Source organism: Adiantum capillus-veneris, chromosome 16, assembly GCF_014529385.1.
Source record: "Adiantum capillus-veneris isolate H3 chromosome 16, ASM1452938v2, whole genome shotgun sequence".
In the NCBI taxonomy this organism is placed as follows: Eukaryota; Viridiplantae; Streptophyta; class Polypodiopsida; order Polypodiales; family Pteridaceae; genus Adiantum; species Adiantum capillus-veneris.
This window is the reverse complement of record NC_140946.1, coordinates 89,914,192-89,930,823: the sequence shown is the minus strand read 5'-3', so window position 1 is coordinate 89,930,823 and position 16,632 is coordinate 89,914,192. Positions and strand designations below refer to the sequence as shown.

The 16,632-nt window shown below is 42.8% G+C and overlaps 1 protein-coding gene and 1 pseudogene across 1 annotated transcript in view; one reads left to right on the top strand and one right to left on the bottom strand.

The window, feature by feature from the left end:
* The window catches only part of KEG (protein kinase KEG), a 42,547-nt gene extending 36,988 nt beyond the window's left edge, over positions 1-5,559 (bottom strand). Inside the window, exons 1-7 of the mRNA XM_086485284.1 lie at positions 4,413-5,559; positions 3,515-3,889; positions 3,114-3,344; positions 2,909-3,034; positions 2,490-2,826; positions 2,243-2,400; positions 2,002-2,159 (exon numbers count right to left, since the gene is read on the bottom strand). Of these exons, the coding sequence (XP_086341410.1) occupies positions 2,002-2,159; positions 2,243-2,400; positions 2,490-2,826; positions 2,909-3,034; positions 3,114-3,344; positions 3,515-3,889; positions 4,413-5,125 (2,098 nt within the window). The 5' untranslated portion in view covers positions 5,126-5,559. The remainder of the gene's footprint in view (positions 1-2,001; positions 2,160-2,242; positions 2,401-2,489; positions 2,827-2,908; positions 3,035-3,113; positions 3,345-3,514; positions 3,890-4,412) is intronic.
* Positions 5,560-6,776: 1,217 nt separating this feature from the next.
* Positions 6,777-7,440, top strand: LOC147439424 (uncharacterized; annotated as a pseudogene).
* The last annotated feature ends 9,192 nt before the right edge of the window (positions 7,441-16,632 follow it).

The following is a 16,632-nucleotide window of genomic DNA, read 5'->3' as shown; positions in this document are numbered from 1 at the left end:
GTCATAGAGAGTGGGGCCTTCGGAGGAGGGTTTTGACAACATTGTGGTGTCGTATTCTCTTCTCTCTCTATCTCTCAGTCTCAGCACCTTCATTCACAGTGTTCATCCACTTTGTTTGTGTCCATTGCACTCTCTCACTGAAGGAATGGAAGGCTCTCCTTGCCGTAAGTAAAAGGAACCCTTGAGCACAGATCGGAGCACTCATCTTGAGCAAAGTTCAACATTCACTTCCGCTGCCACCTTACAAAGTAACAAGAGGAAGAACCACCACCAAGGGAGGTATACGTATTACGAGTAAGAGGAACCTGACACACTATTGGATGGACGGTAGTTGTCACCGCAATCTCGTAGGAGGCAAAGAGTGAGGCACCGTAGACATTGCCATGAGTTTAGTACTATCAAAACTACCAAAAAATGTAGGATCTACAGCCGGAGGAGTAGAGAAGTCATTGTTTGAGATGGTAGGAATCCCTCTTGACAAGGCAAGGATGGTATCTCTTGTGAGAGAGCCACCAAACAATGGATAATCTGATGGAAGTCGAGTCTCCAAAGGTACAAGTCGAAGTAGGAGGAGACTAAGTGTCTTTGTCCTTTGCGGTTGTACCAGCCATCAAATTACAAGTCACCTTTACACTTGTAAAGTTCACGTAGAGGTGCGCAAACATGGAGACCCCACCTAGAACCAATCTGGGTCTAAAAAGAGAGCACCCAGCTAATAAACGAGCCACCACACTAAAAATGGGGCAACATGGACCAGACTGGGTCAATTGACTAATAAAAGGTCAAGAACAATAAAAATGGAATGTGCTAAAATGCATATGCAAGGCCAATCTGGCCATACAACCATGCTATGTAGACTAGAATACCACTGTCTAGTGATGAAATATCTCCTAGAATTGCTCTCAACGTCGGAGTTGCCCGTGCCTTTGTCTGTTGTCCACTGGAGAGATCTTACTTACCTTTGCCTTCAAGTCTAACAAAAATCACATTTGACACTACATAATGGTCCTAAAGCTTATGCTAATTTGGCCCAGAAGGGTAATTCTCTTTTCGAAGGTCCAAAAGAATGACAAAACACACTCTTTCTCAAGAGCCTAGACACACTCCACATACCTTGCAAAAAAAGATGCATAGTTAGCTCCCAAGAAAAAGAAAGAAAAGCTTACAATTAGGTTGATTTTCTATAAACTACCTTTAAGCAAAATGCACTATAACCTTGGTTTGTAAAAAATAAGGAAATCTAAGAGCAACGCTGAAACTCCACGCTTCTCCTCCAAAAAAAAAAAGCGAGTGAGGACTATAAACCAATGAAGATGGGACTGAACTAAATTCAAGAAATATTGTAATCCAATTGATCACGACTGAATCTGCAACAATGGAATAATAACCAATTAAAAAACTAAAAATAATTGTATTGTACTCCAATAATGAAGGTACATGGAGGAGAAGATGCAAGATTCTCCTACACAAAGAAGTCAATGGCCTTAAACTGACACTGTCAACGCACACTGGGTGATTCTTTAGTGAAAGAGTTTGCGTACAACAAGGCAGTCTACAAATCCTGTTTTTGAAAGTATGCCTTCAGTCTTCTGTCTTCAAATGGTGAACCATGTGTGAAAAGTTTTGGCCTACGTCTATATTTGCAATCAAACTCGAATCAAGCTAACATGATATTATTTTGTTCTGTTGATGCATTATGCTCATCATGCCCAGACTTAACACAGGCTGACATGGTAACTTTGATGATGGTTTAAAAAGCTTCACAAACCACACTACAACTATAGTCAAAACAGCATTACCTATACCTCACAAAATACCCATTTCTCCTTATTAAAGTTCCATCACAAAAACATTAACAATCCCATGTTTAAAGCACGTACTTTTTCAGTTCCTCGATCCCATCTCTTGCTCAACAACAACCAGGCAAAACTAAAGAAAAGTGAAGCAAGCAGCAGGTGATTGTTCTCAAATTATTACCACAAACAGCAAACAAACAGTCACCTGCTTCATGAGCTTTCTTGAGAGCAGCTGCCATGCAGAGTGCAGTCCCTGTACGGCTTGGAATTTCCAGCACCACCTTCCTTTCCTCTTTCTCAGCCAATTCCACCCATTTTTGCACAACTGCAACGTTTTTTGTGGTAATACAAAGATGTAGAGGCCTGAATATAAAACAGAAAGCACCTCAGTAGATATCGCATACATCCATGATCTAATGACATACACATCATAAACTTTAACTTACGTCATGTCATCCTCGTCAAGGACACCCATTGATTTGCAACCTCCATTTTCTAAGATCACAAGTGCACATGCTGTATGCATTGTCTCAATGGCCCTGTGTAAAATGGTTTTTCCCTCATTGTCCACTGTATTAGCATCGGCCCCAGCCGAAAGTAGCACCTGCAGTCCACACAAAATAAAATTATCATCAACCCAGTTAGACCTCACAAGATGGGCTTTCAAAGAGACAGAAATGAGCTTAAGCTAACCTGCATGCACTCTGGTTCACCATAACTGGCACACATATGAGCTATGGTAGGGCCAAGTCCCTCCTTAAGACGCACATTCACATCAGCCCCCCGTGCTATAAGTGCCTTAAGGCATTCAGTTGTTCCACATGCTAAAGAGAACAACATTGGTGGGTCACCATCTTTGTCAAGAGCTTCAACATCTGCTTCAGGATACTCAAGGATAACCTTCACTATTTCTAAATAGCCTCTCATTACAGCCACATGAAGAGGTGTCTGGCCACCCTCATTTCGACTATCAAGAATGGTGCCAAGAGAGCAACCTGCCTTCCCAGCTGCTGCTCTTGCTAATAAACTCCTACGAGCACAGAATCCTTTACGTGATGAGAAAAGTAAGCACCCAAATGAAAATAACTCCCAACATTCAGAAAGTCTCTAACCTGACACCCTCAACATCACCCTCCGAAACCAAGTTATGGAGTGATGTTTGCACATCCTCTACAAACTCCAGCACAGAGGAGGGTGATGGTTTTAGCCCCGAGCTATCTGAGTCCTTCGAAAAGGAGCTGTTCACAAAGGTGAATCAGAAAACCAAATGAACAAGTAAATGCAAGGCGTCATGCCTCCAGCAAGAAAAACCCTTACGCTTCAGGACTCTGAGGAGGACTCCAAGGCATGTCTTGAAGGTGACGAAGAAAGATACATAGCATTGCTGAAAAAGTGGGCCTCTTTGAAGGCTTAAATTGCAGGCACTCGCCAATCATTTTCCACAGCTCTCTTGGCATACCCACACCCACAACACCAGCGTATTGTGGAGGTTGTCGCCGACCTTTTACAACAGCCTTATATATTTCATCAACCGTTGAACCTGACCACCTGATCAAAGTAGCAATAAACCCATTAACTGACAAACTAAATGAAGACCAAAACTTATATCTACTGATGAGCCTTGGTTTTTTCCTGACACAAATAGTTGCCATCACAGCTTTAACTTCCACCACAAACATGAAACTTGAGTCAAACAGACAAGATAGGTAGAGACTCACGGAACTGCTCCTGTACACATTTCTACCATAACGCATCCAAAACTCCATACATCAGACTCAGGTGAAATCCCAACACGATCATCACCAAAAATGTTCAAAGCAGACTTCCGCAGGGGTTCCCATGCTTCAGGTGCAATGTAGTGAGGGCTGACCATTGTGCATTCCAGACAAGAGTGTAGGCGTATTGCTCCATCATCGCTTCCTGAAGATCGTGCCTTTCTACAATTTGGCTTCTTCAAGATTTCAGGCAGTCCATAATCAGCCACAACAGCCCTCCCTGTGGAATCTAGAAGTAAGTTTGTAGGCTTCAAATTCATGCAAACCACACCTGCTGCATGAAGCTCCGCCATTCCACGAGCTATATCAGCCCCGTACCTGGATTGCAAAAGCTAGTATCAGATGAAAACAAGAGATGCTCCTGAAACTGATTACAGTTGCACTGCTTACATGCTACACATTAAATTATTAATCCTCTGTCCTGCACTGTATTCATTTAGATCAAATGCGACACTTCTATCCTTTAGTATATATATCCTACAAAACCATACAATTGACTGTTTCGAAATGCATATAGTACTTAAGTTTAATCATGTTCAAGCCAAAACTTCAGCCACAAATTACCTGTACTAACTTCGGCTATGCTGCAAAAATAGTAGAAACTCACAAACATCGAGAATTTCAGTCTTCTTCAATCCTCTCTTAGATCCCCTAACTTCCATTAGATGCTCACTACTTTAGAGCAGTTATCAAAGTACAAATAAACCCCACGTTTATAGTTTTTCATACGAGCAGTCCAAAGCAGTCTATAGTATGCAACAGCTTAGGGTATCATCAATCAGAGATCCCAACAGAAAGCCTCAAAATCTCAAATACAAAATAATTCCTTATTGTGAATTACCTCAACACTTGTTCCAATGTAAGGCGTCCCTCATTCTTCTGCATCTTTTCTTGAACTGACCCACAGTAGCTGTCCATCACAATGCACAATTTTCCATCTTGCTGGCATGATCCATAAAATGCACAGACATTTTGGCACCACATGGTCGCTCGACGCAGGGTTTCAAGCCTGCCTTGGACCCAATCAACATCCATCCCATCGGGGACCTGCAAGCTTTTGACTGAAACTTTGTGTTTGCACCCACCAGGGCCAGTAAGGAGCCCAGACCAAAGCTCTTGTCCAAGTCGAGGACCCTTTCCCATAAGATGCAGAAGGCGGACAGAATGAGCGCCCAGCCCTGAGTATAACCCACAGCAAGAAGGGATCCACATGGGGCTTGCCTGAGGTGTGTTGCTCCTTGATCTATCTGAGAAAAAATTTGAGGCACAATCAGTAAGCTCGTCCTCTTCATCAGAAGCTTCCTCAGCTGTGCATTCCGAGGGTGCATTGTTGATAAGGGAAAGCATGGCAAAGTTCTTCCTTAGCGTTTCGACACTGTTTCCAACCTTTGAGGCCTGCCTGCATCTAGGGCACACAAGCGAATGATCAGTGCTGACAGCAAACATTCGTGAAAGACATTCTTTGCAGAAGGTATGCCCGCACTGCAACATCATTGGAGCCTTCTCTTCGTCATTGTAAGTCGTTTGACAAATTGAGCACGCCGGGAGCTTCATCTTTCACCCCCTCGGAAAGAGAGAAAGAGTAGATCCTAGAATTTCCTTCACAGGCAACCGGTCTTCATCCTGGGAGCTCCCCGAAGCTTCACAGATGGACAAGCTTTTTGTAAGATCCGAGTCTTTCTGACCCACACACGTAGCTCTGAGAGAGAAAAGCTATGGCGATGTGGGGATGGGGGAGACAGAAAGGGAAACCGAAATCACTAGTATGTCAGACTGGGTAGAAACAGGAGCTAAGAATTAGAATGCACACGAAGACCCAGAGGAAAAAGCCTTACATCTGCGTTCTGGTGTAAGTGGGTGAGAGAGAGATTAAAAGCTACAGGAAAGGCAAACCTGCCGCATGACGAGTTCTGGGGGCAGGCCGAGTCCCTACATAACAGCAAATAGACTCCATATGAAATGGAGTAATAAGGCCATATGATGAGGCTGGCGGTATGCTCATGTTGTTGATGGTTATTATGGCCAAGATGAACAGGAACAAAACACTTTGTTTTTTGCACTAGGAATCTAAGAGCTGAGCGCACCTTTTACAAAACAAAGAAATTTGACCATTGGTTAGGCATTGATGGGCTCCATCTCAACTTTTAAAAGCACAAATGCAATGCAACAAGTTGGAGTGAGTTAGTTAGAGCAATGAGCCCACCACACACTACTTCACTTAGTAGATTCCTCTTGTTAATTTTGAACAATTCATTAATTCATATGTGAAAGGATGTTATATGTGTCATAGATATGTTAGAGAAGCAGGGTTCCAATATATTTATACTATAATAAAAGGGGGAGGGATTCCGGCACCCTCCCCTTGACACGTGGCGTTCTTGGATGCATCCGGTAAGAGAAGAAGAAAAAGAAGAAGATAATTTTTGTAAGAAACTATCCAACGGGCAGAGGAGGGAGGGGGAGGCCGTATTAATGGCTAATCAAGTGAGAGGTGGCCTTCAGATTTATTTCGCACAAGTAGTACTGCTTCGTGGGGGAGCGGGGGGAGAGAGAGAGAGCTCCTGCTAGCTCTACGACTTCCACCATAGAGGTTTTTTGCAAAGCTCACGTTGTCATCATGTGTGTTCGTAATGTTGAGTTGAGAGGGAGAGGCAAGACTTCTTCGTAGAGGTTGTACAAGGCTGCAAGCTGCGAATTGAGAGGAGCCATGGCTAGGATGAAGAAGGTCGAGAGGCACGGACTAATGTGCTCATGCAACAGGTAGCCATAGCTGTGAGGAAGCTTCTCAATTGCTGTGAGTCCAGCTCTTGCACTAAGTGTCCTTACTTTATGCTTTGGAGGGTCTGCGAGTCTAGCAGGCTTCTATTGTTGCCGCTGGTGTGCACTAAGTGTCCTTACTTTATGCTTTGGAGGGTCTACGAGTCTAGCAGGCTTCTATTGTTGCCGCTGGTGTGCACTAGTGCAAGGAGTTTGCTCGTTGCTACCGGGTTGATGTTGCTGCCAAGACATGCAATAATGCAAGTGGGCTACTTCATCCAGACCTTCAACGCCTGTAGTAGGCTCAACAAGAGGTCCAACGTATAACTCCTCTGCACTGTGCAAGCTTCTCAAATAGCAAATGATGCTTATATATCTGGTGATGAGTCCAACTCCCGTTAGGTCGTGCGTGTCTAGCTCCCATCCGGGGTTGCTGTTACTACTGTTTATGGACTTCATTGCAACCGGGCTACTACTAGTGCACAATACTACAACCCATGCCCTTCAGCGTCTTCAGCTCCAAAGTGCAAGCTCGGCCTTGATAGAAAGAGAGAGAGAGAGAGAGAGAGAGAGAGAGAGAGAGAGAGAGAGAGAGCGCTTTAGCTACAAGTAAACATGGCGATGGCGACGACGACAAGCTTTGGCAGGATGGCTCCATTACCCGAGCTGGCTTCATTACTCAAGTCTGTTGACATTGAATGCGGAACTTTTTATGCTCACCTATGCAGGTGCCATCGTTCGGTAGCTTCTCACCTGACGATTTCCTCTCAAAATCAAATGTTACAAGATGTTCGGAGCAACAAAAGTAATCGCCAAGTGGGGCTACTGGGAGTAACTGCTAGGTCGCAAGTTGGGATGCTGAGGGCACCCAATGTAGTCTATTTCTGGATGATAAACCCCTGGTTGATTTTGTAGAGCTGACTGAGACTTGCCAGGGTCTCCACTATTGCAATGTGTTGTATGGGGTTATCAAAGGGGCTCTTGAAATGGTAAACATGCGAACAGAGGTCGGGTGGGTCCTAGATGTGCTTCGTGATGCTTATGAAATGCACATGAAACTTTTGAAGCACGTGGCAAAAGAGTACCCCTACAAAAGACTGAAGTTGGTGTAGCTAGGCAAGGCAGATGCACCGAGTCAGTAGTGCAAGCTCCAATGCTAGAAGATTCTAATTCAAAGAGAGCAGGGTTTTTGGTTGGGTTGTTGTTCTGTAGGTTTTCAGGAACCGAAGCGGAGTGTGCTCACAACTGAGGGACAAAGTTAGGGAGAGAACCAAGTGCCACAGGTTGATTGGAGATGTCAAGCAGGACGGAGAAGTGATGTGGGCATTTTCATAAGGAGGGTCACGACCAAATTATGGGCGCTTACGAGCAAGGTCATGCTTGGACTACTCACAGGTACGGTGCAGAAGGGGGAGTTGAACAGTGGCAAGACCTCCCTGAGCTTTCACGACCCCATCTCGTGGATAAGAGCTGCACGACAAGCTGTAGAGCAGCATAAATACACAAGACACAAACATGCACTGGCACATTCATATCAGTCGCACTGACAAAAGTTTCAAAAGATTACCAAAATCAACCTACGCAGGTTTCTAATACTCAAGAGGTCGCATGCATGCACACATTGTGTGTCTCAGAAGACTTCAAACACCAGTATGGAGGGGGGGTTGGCTTGAGTTTGATATGTGCGTGATGCCTCGGCCCCCCATTCCAGAAGCTGATACACACTCGAGATCTAAACCACCTTTTTAACTAGCTAAATAAACTATCAGCGTCTCTCTCTCTCTCTGTGTGTGTGTGTGTGTGTGTGTGTGTGTGTGTGTGTGTGTGTGTGTGTGTGTGTGTAGAACATTTTCCCTGAACCTTGATCGCAAGTCTCATATATGAGAGTAGAAGAAGATCTCTGTGCTCCATAACAATTTTGAGAGAGAAAGAGAGAGAGAGAGGGCAGGGGGGGCTTGATGCGAAATGCAATGTATGTATGTTGCAAGAGAGTTTTGGAGGCAGGTTTATAATACTCAAGACGTCGCATGCATGCACACACTGTGTGTCTCAGAAGACTTCATAATCACCGATGGGGGGGGGGGGGGGGGGGGTGGCTTGAGTCTATCTGCAAGATGTCCCCATTCCAGAAGTCGATACACACTCGAGATCTGAACCACCCTTTAACCAACTAAATAAACTCTCATCATCTTTGTGTGTGTGTGTGTGTGTGTGTGTGTGTGTAGAAACCCGTTGTGTTGCATGTTCCAATGGGGGGCCACATTTCGATCGCATCGGAGTTGGTGATTCCTATTAAATGTGTTTATTACGCATAGCACACTCCCAGTATTGCAAGCAAAGTTCAAAAAAATCAATTTTCCATTCATACAAAATTCCTTTCCTTGAATTCCCAAGAGGAATTTTTCCCCTCACTCTCAACCAACATTTTTGAAATTGAAAATGATATGATATTAAGGTGAGACATTTTTCCCGAACAATGATCGCAAGTCTCATATTTGAGAGTAGAAGAATATCTTTGTGCTCTATAACAATGTTGAGAGAGAAAGGGGAAAGGGGGAGAGGGGGGGGGGGGGGGGGGGGGGGGGTGGATGCATGCGAAATGCAATGTATGTATGTTGCGAGAGAGTTTTGGAGGCAAGAAGGAGTTGGAGTTGAATTTTGTACAAAGAATATATACTTAGGTTGGAGAAGAGAGGAGGCTATAGCGGGTCGAAGATTGGTAGGCGAAGCGACAAAGAGAACGATTGATGAGTAGAAAGAAGGAAATGGAAAACTTTGAATTGGCATGAGAGAGAGAGAGAGAGAGAGAGAGAGAGAGAGAGAGAGAGAGAGATGTGGCTGCCATTACTGTTGTTATTTCCCATCCCCCCACGTGGAGAAAACGGTTTGCTTACGAGCAACCAATGAAACACAAAGCAAGCTCAAGTTAAAAACTACGAGGAGGAGAAATTGAGGCATTGTTTTACAGTTGCATCATCACACCAAAGCTTGAAAAAAAAAGAGGTTTAATGTAATCCCACCTAGAAATTTTGAGATTTATCTCTAAGTTTTAAATTTGAGGATAAGAAAACCTACATCATGGAGAGAAATTGTGTAAAATCTATAGGATATATAAAAAGGGGAAGGGGATACATAGTTTCATAACCTAAAGATTATGGTTGATAAGCTCTAGGACATCTTGCCTTTGTAAATGTGCCCAATATTTTTTGATGAGAGGGAAGTGTGTTGCAAAAACTCTATAGCCACAAACTACAAAATGATTCCGAGAGTTATGGTCCAGCATTCACATATAGAAGGTCATTATTTGTGGTGTTCGTAGGTTTCGTTAACATCTTTTTGATGGCAAAAACATCAAGTTCAAAGCCTTAGAAGCACCACTGACCATAGGTGACTTGTCTTAAATAAACATTAACATTGTGATCTTATTGCCAATCATGGAATAGAATTGCCAGTTTTATTATTGTCATGTTTGAAACAAAACTTGTTCATTAATTGTTGCTTTTAAAGGAGAAGAAGGTGGAGACCATTCAGACGGTGCAGGAACCCGCATACCTCAAATATGTTGAAGGAGAACATCAAATAAATGCACAATCCTTGTAACACATATCAAAACAAATAGGGAGAAGTATACACAACAACACCTCAACGGAGATGGAGATGGCAACCTTGTTCGCTATGCATCAAAGCAACAAGATCCCATGTTCTTTGATAAGCAAAGTAAAACATTTTTTATTAAACCGGATTGATTGATGGCTAAGCATGTCATTAGTAATAAACATAAAATTTAGCTCTTTTGAAAAGCACTCACTTACCTTTTTATGGACAATAATTCTCAAGACAATTGATTCAAATGCAGCAATGATGCATTACCCTTGAGGGATATGAACAAACTTGTTAATTTTGTGTCTATGTGCCTCTTATTATAAACAAGTTAATTTTTCACAAGGCCTGTCATATGCAAGCGATAGTTTTTAAGTGCACTTCCTTGGTTTCATACTCCATGAATTTTGATTTTGATTTTTGCTATGTTGAAATTCTCATTAATGTGTTCATACATTTATACGTCTCTTTCTAATAAGTGGTTCAAAACTAGGGGTGATTTTTAACCATCAGATCTCAAAGATTTTATGTTTCCCCTGGTAATTTATCGTATTTTTTGGAAGGGTAACCCACTTTTTTTGCGTGTAGAAAACGAAGAAAATGCACATCAAGAAGCAATCAAGGTGGTTCCCATCTCACTCAGCAATAAAATTTATACTCCAAACATTTACTATAAGTCAAGCTCAAACATACTAGCTGACACTAAGGCACTGCCCCTTTTTAAGAGGGGGGGGGGAAAGCAAAGCATATTGGTTAAGGAAATCAATGGCTTCATTTTGTCCATTGGTTCCACTTTTTGAAGAAAAGGATTCCTAATGGAAAAATGCAATAATCAAGGTCAATTTACTATGGTGGCTTTGTAGAGCGCTCTCTCTCTCTCTCTCTCTCTCTCTCTCTCTCAAACACACACGCTTAACCTACAAAATGTTGCATCTAACCCACCCAATTTTCATGATTGTTAGCTTGAGTTAAAATTCCATCACATAAAGAAAATAGTTTTGGCACATTGTAAAAATAATAAGCTTTCAATGTTGAGAAATACAATGCATTAGTGTTCAACCAAAAAAAGATGACATAAAATTTTACCATTGACATGCACTTCAACGTTATTCGTTCAGAAGAGATAAGTTGATAAAGTCGAGTGCTTTCTTCGGGGACCTTATTCTCCTTCACCCGAGCTAGTCAAATTATTGTAGGAGTAACCTTATGTGGCAGTCCTTTATTGTGGTAACATACTTTACTCCCAGTAACTCCTGACTACTTGGTTTGTGTTTTCATTATTGTTAGACAAGGGGAACTAGAACCTAGGAGTCCACATCCCAACCAACCACTATATAGCATGGCTCCTAGCCCTTTTCCCTAGTTGGACTCCCTTTCCACACTGCTTAGCCCGGCCTTGTCCTTGTCTAGTCCGGCCTTGCCGTTGTCCTGACACTACTTCCCCTTAAAGAACAGTTTTCGTTTTCAAAAATAAAAGTGGGGAACTTCTTCTTAAGAACACTGACGTTTTCCCAAGTGGCACTTTCTTCAGGTCGATCTTTTCACTTGATTAAGGCTTGTTGACGTACATAATGATGCGTACATAAATCATGATAGTCGAGAATACGTTCAGGTTCATGCGGTAAGGTAGGAGGTTCACGAAATCAACCAAAATCTGTTGGTCAATGACATTGTCGTCCCCATGTAACCGCTTACGTAAACGGCTTACATGAAACACTGGATGAATACGAGAATGTGTAGGTAGCAATAATTTGTAGGCACGATCACCTACTCGCTTGAGTATTTTGAAAGGCCCACAATATCGGGGAGATAATTTAGGTGTTGGCACAATTTTCAAACTTTTTGAATGTTATGGCACACGTAAAAATACTTCCTCCCCTTCCTCCAAGGTAATTTGCCGACGTTTCTCATCATCGTACTTCTTATACCGATGTGCGCTTGTCGGACATTCTGACGAGCGAGTTTCAGCATATCCATGTGGTATGGGAGAAAATCCTTAACCTGTTGGAGCTTTTCGGTTGCCAACCCCACAGTAACAGGTGACCTAGATTGAAACCCATACATGAGCATGAAAGGACTAAATCCAGTTGTGACATGCTTAGCACTATTGTAGGCAAACTCGAGAATAGGTAAGTATTCTTCACAGTCTGACTGTTTTTTGCTAATGCTCTTAGCATATCCTCGAGCACATGGTTAACTCGTTCAATCTAACCATCTGTTTTTGGATGATCGGATGTACTAAGGTTTAGTTGTGTATCCAATCATTTGAACACAACCCTCCAAAAATGACTGTTAAACTTGGGATCACGATCACTGACAATGTTACTTGGCAAACCATACAACTTGTATAGATTGTTCACAAATAACTTGGCTAGTTCTGGAGTCTTAACCGTTGATTTGGTTGGAATAAACTTACATAGTTTAGTCGACCGATCTACGACCACCCATACCGAGTCATGACCTCATATAGTGGTTGGTAAACCCACAATAAAGTCCATAGAGATACTTTCCCATTTTTCATTGGGAATCTCCAAAGGATGTAAGAGTCCACCTGCTTTCAGGCGCTCTGCTTTGTTAACTTGACATTTTGGGCAATGCAAGACATAATCTTGAACAAAGGCATGAACGTGGCTAGTAAAACTATCATCGTACGAGAGCATAAGTCTTTCTAGTACCCGGGTGCCCTGCACTTGGACTATCATGACATTCGTAAAGAATTTGGCGCCGAATGTCTGTGTCCGTCGGTACACAAACTCTCCCCTTATGGAGTAGGTACCCATTGTCGATGGTGAAATGCTTCCATTGCTATAGTTTATCACTCGATAGAGGAGAACTATGTGTGGAGGTTAACGTTACACTACCATCATTGGAGTGAGAAGGATCCCTCATTTGTACATGGCTCCACACTTTGGAATATGCTTCATCATGCTCATATTTGACTTTGAGAGAATCCAAAAATTCACTACGAAGTTTCGTGAACAAGAGAGAATTGATCTCCGGCATACGACTTAGAGCGTCAGCCACCACATTGTATCGTCCTTTACAATACCTGAGCTTGGCGTCATATTCCTATGAATCTCGGTCCACCTGGCTTTTCGACCTTTCAAATCAGTTTGTTGTGTAAACCATTTGATGCTTTCATGGTCAAACACAATCTCAAACTGAGCACCATACAAATAATGCCGCCATGTTTTTAAGGCAGACACTATTGCATAGAGTTTGTGCTCATAAGCAGAGTAGTTCTGTTGAGCTGCATCAAGCTTCTTGCTTTCAAATGCAATTGATCGTCCATCTTGTAACAGGACTGCTCCAATAACATGGTCACTGGCATCCATTTCCAAAACGAACGGTTTCAAAGGATCTACAATAGCTAGTATGGGAGCTGTAGCTAATGCATCCTTGAGCGTATAGAAATTGTGTTGTTGAGCGGGTCCCCACGGAAAAGCTTTGGCTTTGTCTTTCAGTTGATCCGTCTTTACGAACCTTCGGTAAAAACCTACAAATCCTAAAAAAATATGTGACTCTTCCAGATTTTTAGGAGAAGGCCAGTGTCGGATTGTATCCACTTTGGATTGATCCATATATAGCCCATTAGCTGAAATAACATGCCCAAGATAGTGAATTTCTTCTTTCAAAAAATCACACTTAGATTCCTTGTCATATAATTTATTTGTTCGTAACAATTCGAATACCTACCTTAGATGTTGTAAGTGTTCTTCTTAAGAAGCACTGTAGACTAGAATGTCATTGAGAAAAACGATGACAAATTTGCCCAAATACGGCTTCAAGACACTATCCATAAGTGTCATGAATGTTGCGGGCGCATTGGTTAACCCAAAGGGCATCACCGATAACTCGTAGTGTCCAAACCTTGTTCGGAATATAGTTTTGGGTATATCACGGACTTGGTGATAACCTGACCGCAAGTCTATTTTCGTAAAAATACGAGCATGTGTGAGTTTGTTGAACAACTCATCCACGCTTGGCGATGGGTACTTGTTCTTAACAGTAACCGCATTTAAGCAACGATAGTCTACGCACATGCGCATATTGTCGTCTTTTTTCTTCACTAATAGGATAGGAGAAGCCCATGGTGAAGAACTGGGTTGGATAAACCCTCTTCTAAGGTAGTCAGCAAGCAGACGTTCCATCTTAGCAGCTTCAGAGAGTAACTCATACGGTAGGGCGGTTTACTGACAGGTTTACTACCTGCAACCACATCGATGCTATGTTGCACCAATCGTGTCGGTGGTAATCTTGGTGGCAAATCATTAGGAAAAACATCTTCAAATTCCTTTGAAATGTTTTGTAACTTACTAGCAACATTTGCTTGTTTGGAAGTAGCCACTGGTGGAAGAGATGAGAGAGAAGCATGCAGCGTTGAGGAATGTTCAACAGATTCAATGCTAGAGAGAAAATGAGACAATGAGTAACACAAGAAAACTTGATCTATTTCATTATCAGGAACGAGTTGCATAAGCTCAGTTGTACATATCAATGGTGAAAAGGTACATCCTTCTCTCCTAACAACAACACATGTGCGCCATGGGATTCGAACATCAAGCTGTTGTGCTCATAGCTATGCTTCAGTGATGGTCCTAGGCTATGCAACCATTCCCTACCAAGGACCACGTCTGCCCTCTCCATAACCTGAAAATCCAAGGATGCGGAGTAACCTTGTACTTCCAACGGAACAGCTCGGACTTGAGTATCCCAGATTTCGGTATCATGTCCATTCATCATTGCTACCTTGTAGTGGTGGGTACTCGGAGTTTGAGGCAATTTGAGTTTTTTCACCAATCCGTAATTGATAAAATTGTGAGTAGCACTGTCATCTACCAAGATGTGCACCTTGTGCCCTTGCAGAGATCCGTGCATGCGTACTAACTCATGTGGTTCGAAGGTCTGTTGCCACATGGAAGTTGTAAGAGAGCATTCATGCACCACCTCAGTGTGTGTTACTTCCACTATAGAGAATCGTGAGGAAGACTCAAGAGGCAGCAGTTGCACCGTGTGCACTGCTTTCTCCTTGCCATGAGCAGCAGATTTCCCCTTGGGACAATCCTTTTTGCCATGACCGCTTCCTAAACATTGAAAACATAATTTCTCTTTCTTAGCTTTATCAAAGTCCTCAGGAGACAGAGGACCTTTGGACCCCTTGGGTTTTTTAGATGCTTCTGAATTGGCTACTATAAATTTCCTTTTATTGTGCCCATACTCTATGCGTGTATTACCATGTGTATTAGCAGGCACGTGATTATGATGTGATTTCTTTTCATCTGGATCATCGTGAATATGTGCTTTCACTACGGCTTCCTCAAGTGTTTTAGGGTCTTGGGTCTTGACGTGCTTCTTAAGCTCTGGTGTCAGACCACGTATAAATCCCCGTACTTGCTAAAAGTTATCTAAGCCTTTCAACTTGAGGATAACATCCCGATAGTGTTGGAATTAGGGTTGCAGAGAAACGCACACAGCTTGGAGAAGACGAAGGAAGCTCAAGGCACAGAATAGAGAGTGTGTTACTTAGTGTGCAATGGAAAGATAGATAGCCCTAGAGCGATGGGCGTATATACAATGCTCGGGGAAAAAAACCTCCTAAAGAGGGAAAATATGCCCCGCCAGTCCTAGTGTGTTCACACACATCACTACCACATGTATATGGTAACAAATCCCTCCTGGAGTGATGCGGTGAACGAGAGCTAGCACATGAATAAACCGAAGTGCCATGCCCTAAGGACATGACAAGTCCACAAAGGAGAGTAAGACTAAAGCTTTGCGGAAAGCTTCAAGCTTCTCACGAGACAATGCCTTTGTGAAAAGATCTGCAAGGTTGTCCTGTGTTGGCACATAAGCCAAGCTGATCTCTCCTGCTAAGGACCTCTCCCTGACATAGTGGTAATGCACCTCAATGTGCTTTGTGCGAGCATGAAAAACTAGGTTCCTCGCAACTGCCAATGCGCTTTGACTGTCAGTGTAGATCGTGTTGGCAGTGTCCTGTCCAACACCCAAATCAGTCATAAGGCGTCTGAGCCATACACACTCAACCGTAGCTGTGAAGACTGCCATGTACTCAGCCTCACAACTCGAAGTGGCCACATAGGTTGCTTCTTGCTCAACCATGATATACATGAACTGCCAAGCATGAAACAAAAACTACTTGTGGACACTCGCGTGTCAAAACAACCAGCCCAATCTGAGTCCGAAAAAGCATGTAAATATGGCAGCAATGATCCCCCCTTGGGATAAAACAAGCTAAGATGTAAAGTGTCAGTAAGGTAGCGGAAAATCCTCTTGACAGCCTGCCAATGCTTAGAGCCTGGGCTATGCATAAATCTGCTGACCTGTGAGATTGCAAACTGAATATCCGGCCTCGTGTTGCATACATAAATGAGGCAGCCAACAGCAGTTTGATAAAGAGTGACATCAACAGGATCGCCAGCATCATGTAGACTCAACTTCAAACCTGTTTCCATGGGAGTGGCAATAGGTTGCAATCCTCAAGTCCAAACTTACATAGCAATGTCTCTATGTAACTTTTCTGACACAAGGCAATACCACCATCACACTACTTAAACTGTATACCCAAGTAATGATGCAAAAGCCCCAAATCTTTCATCTTGAAAGTAGCATTCAAATCAGCCTTAAATTCAACAATATGTCTCTCATTTGGTCCAATGATCAGCAAATCATCGACATAAAGAACC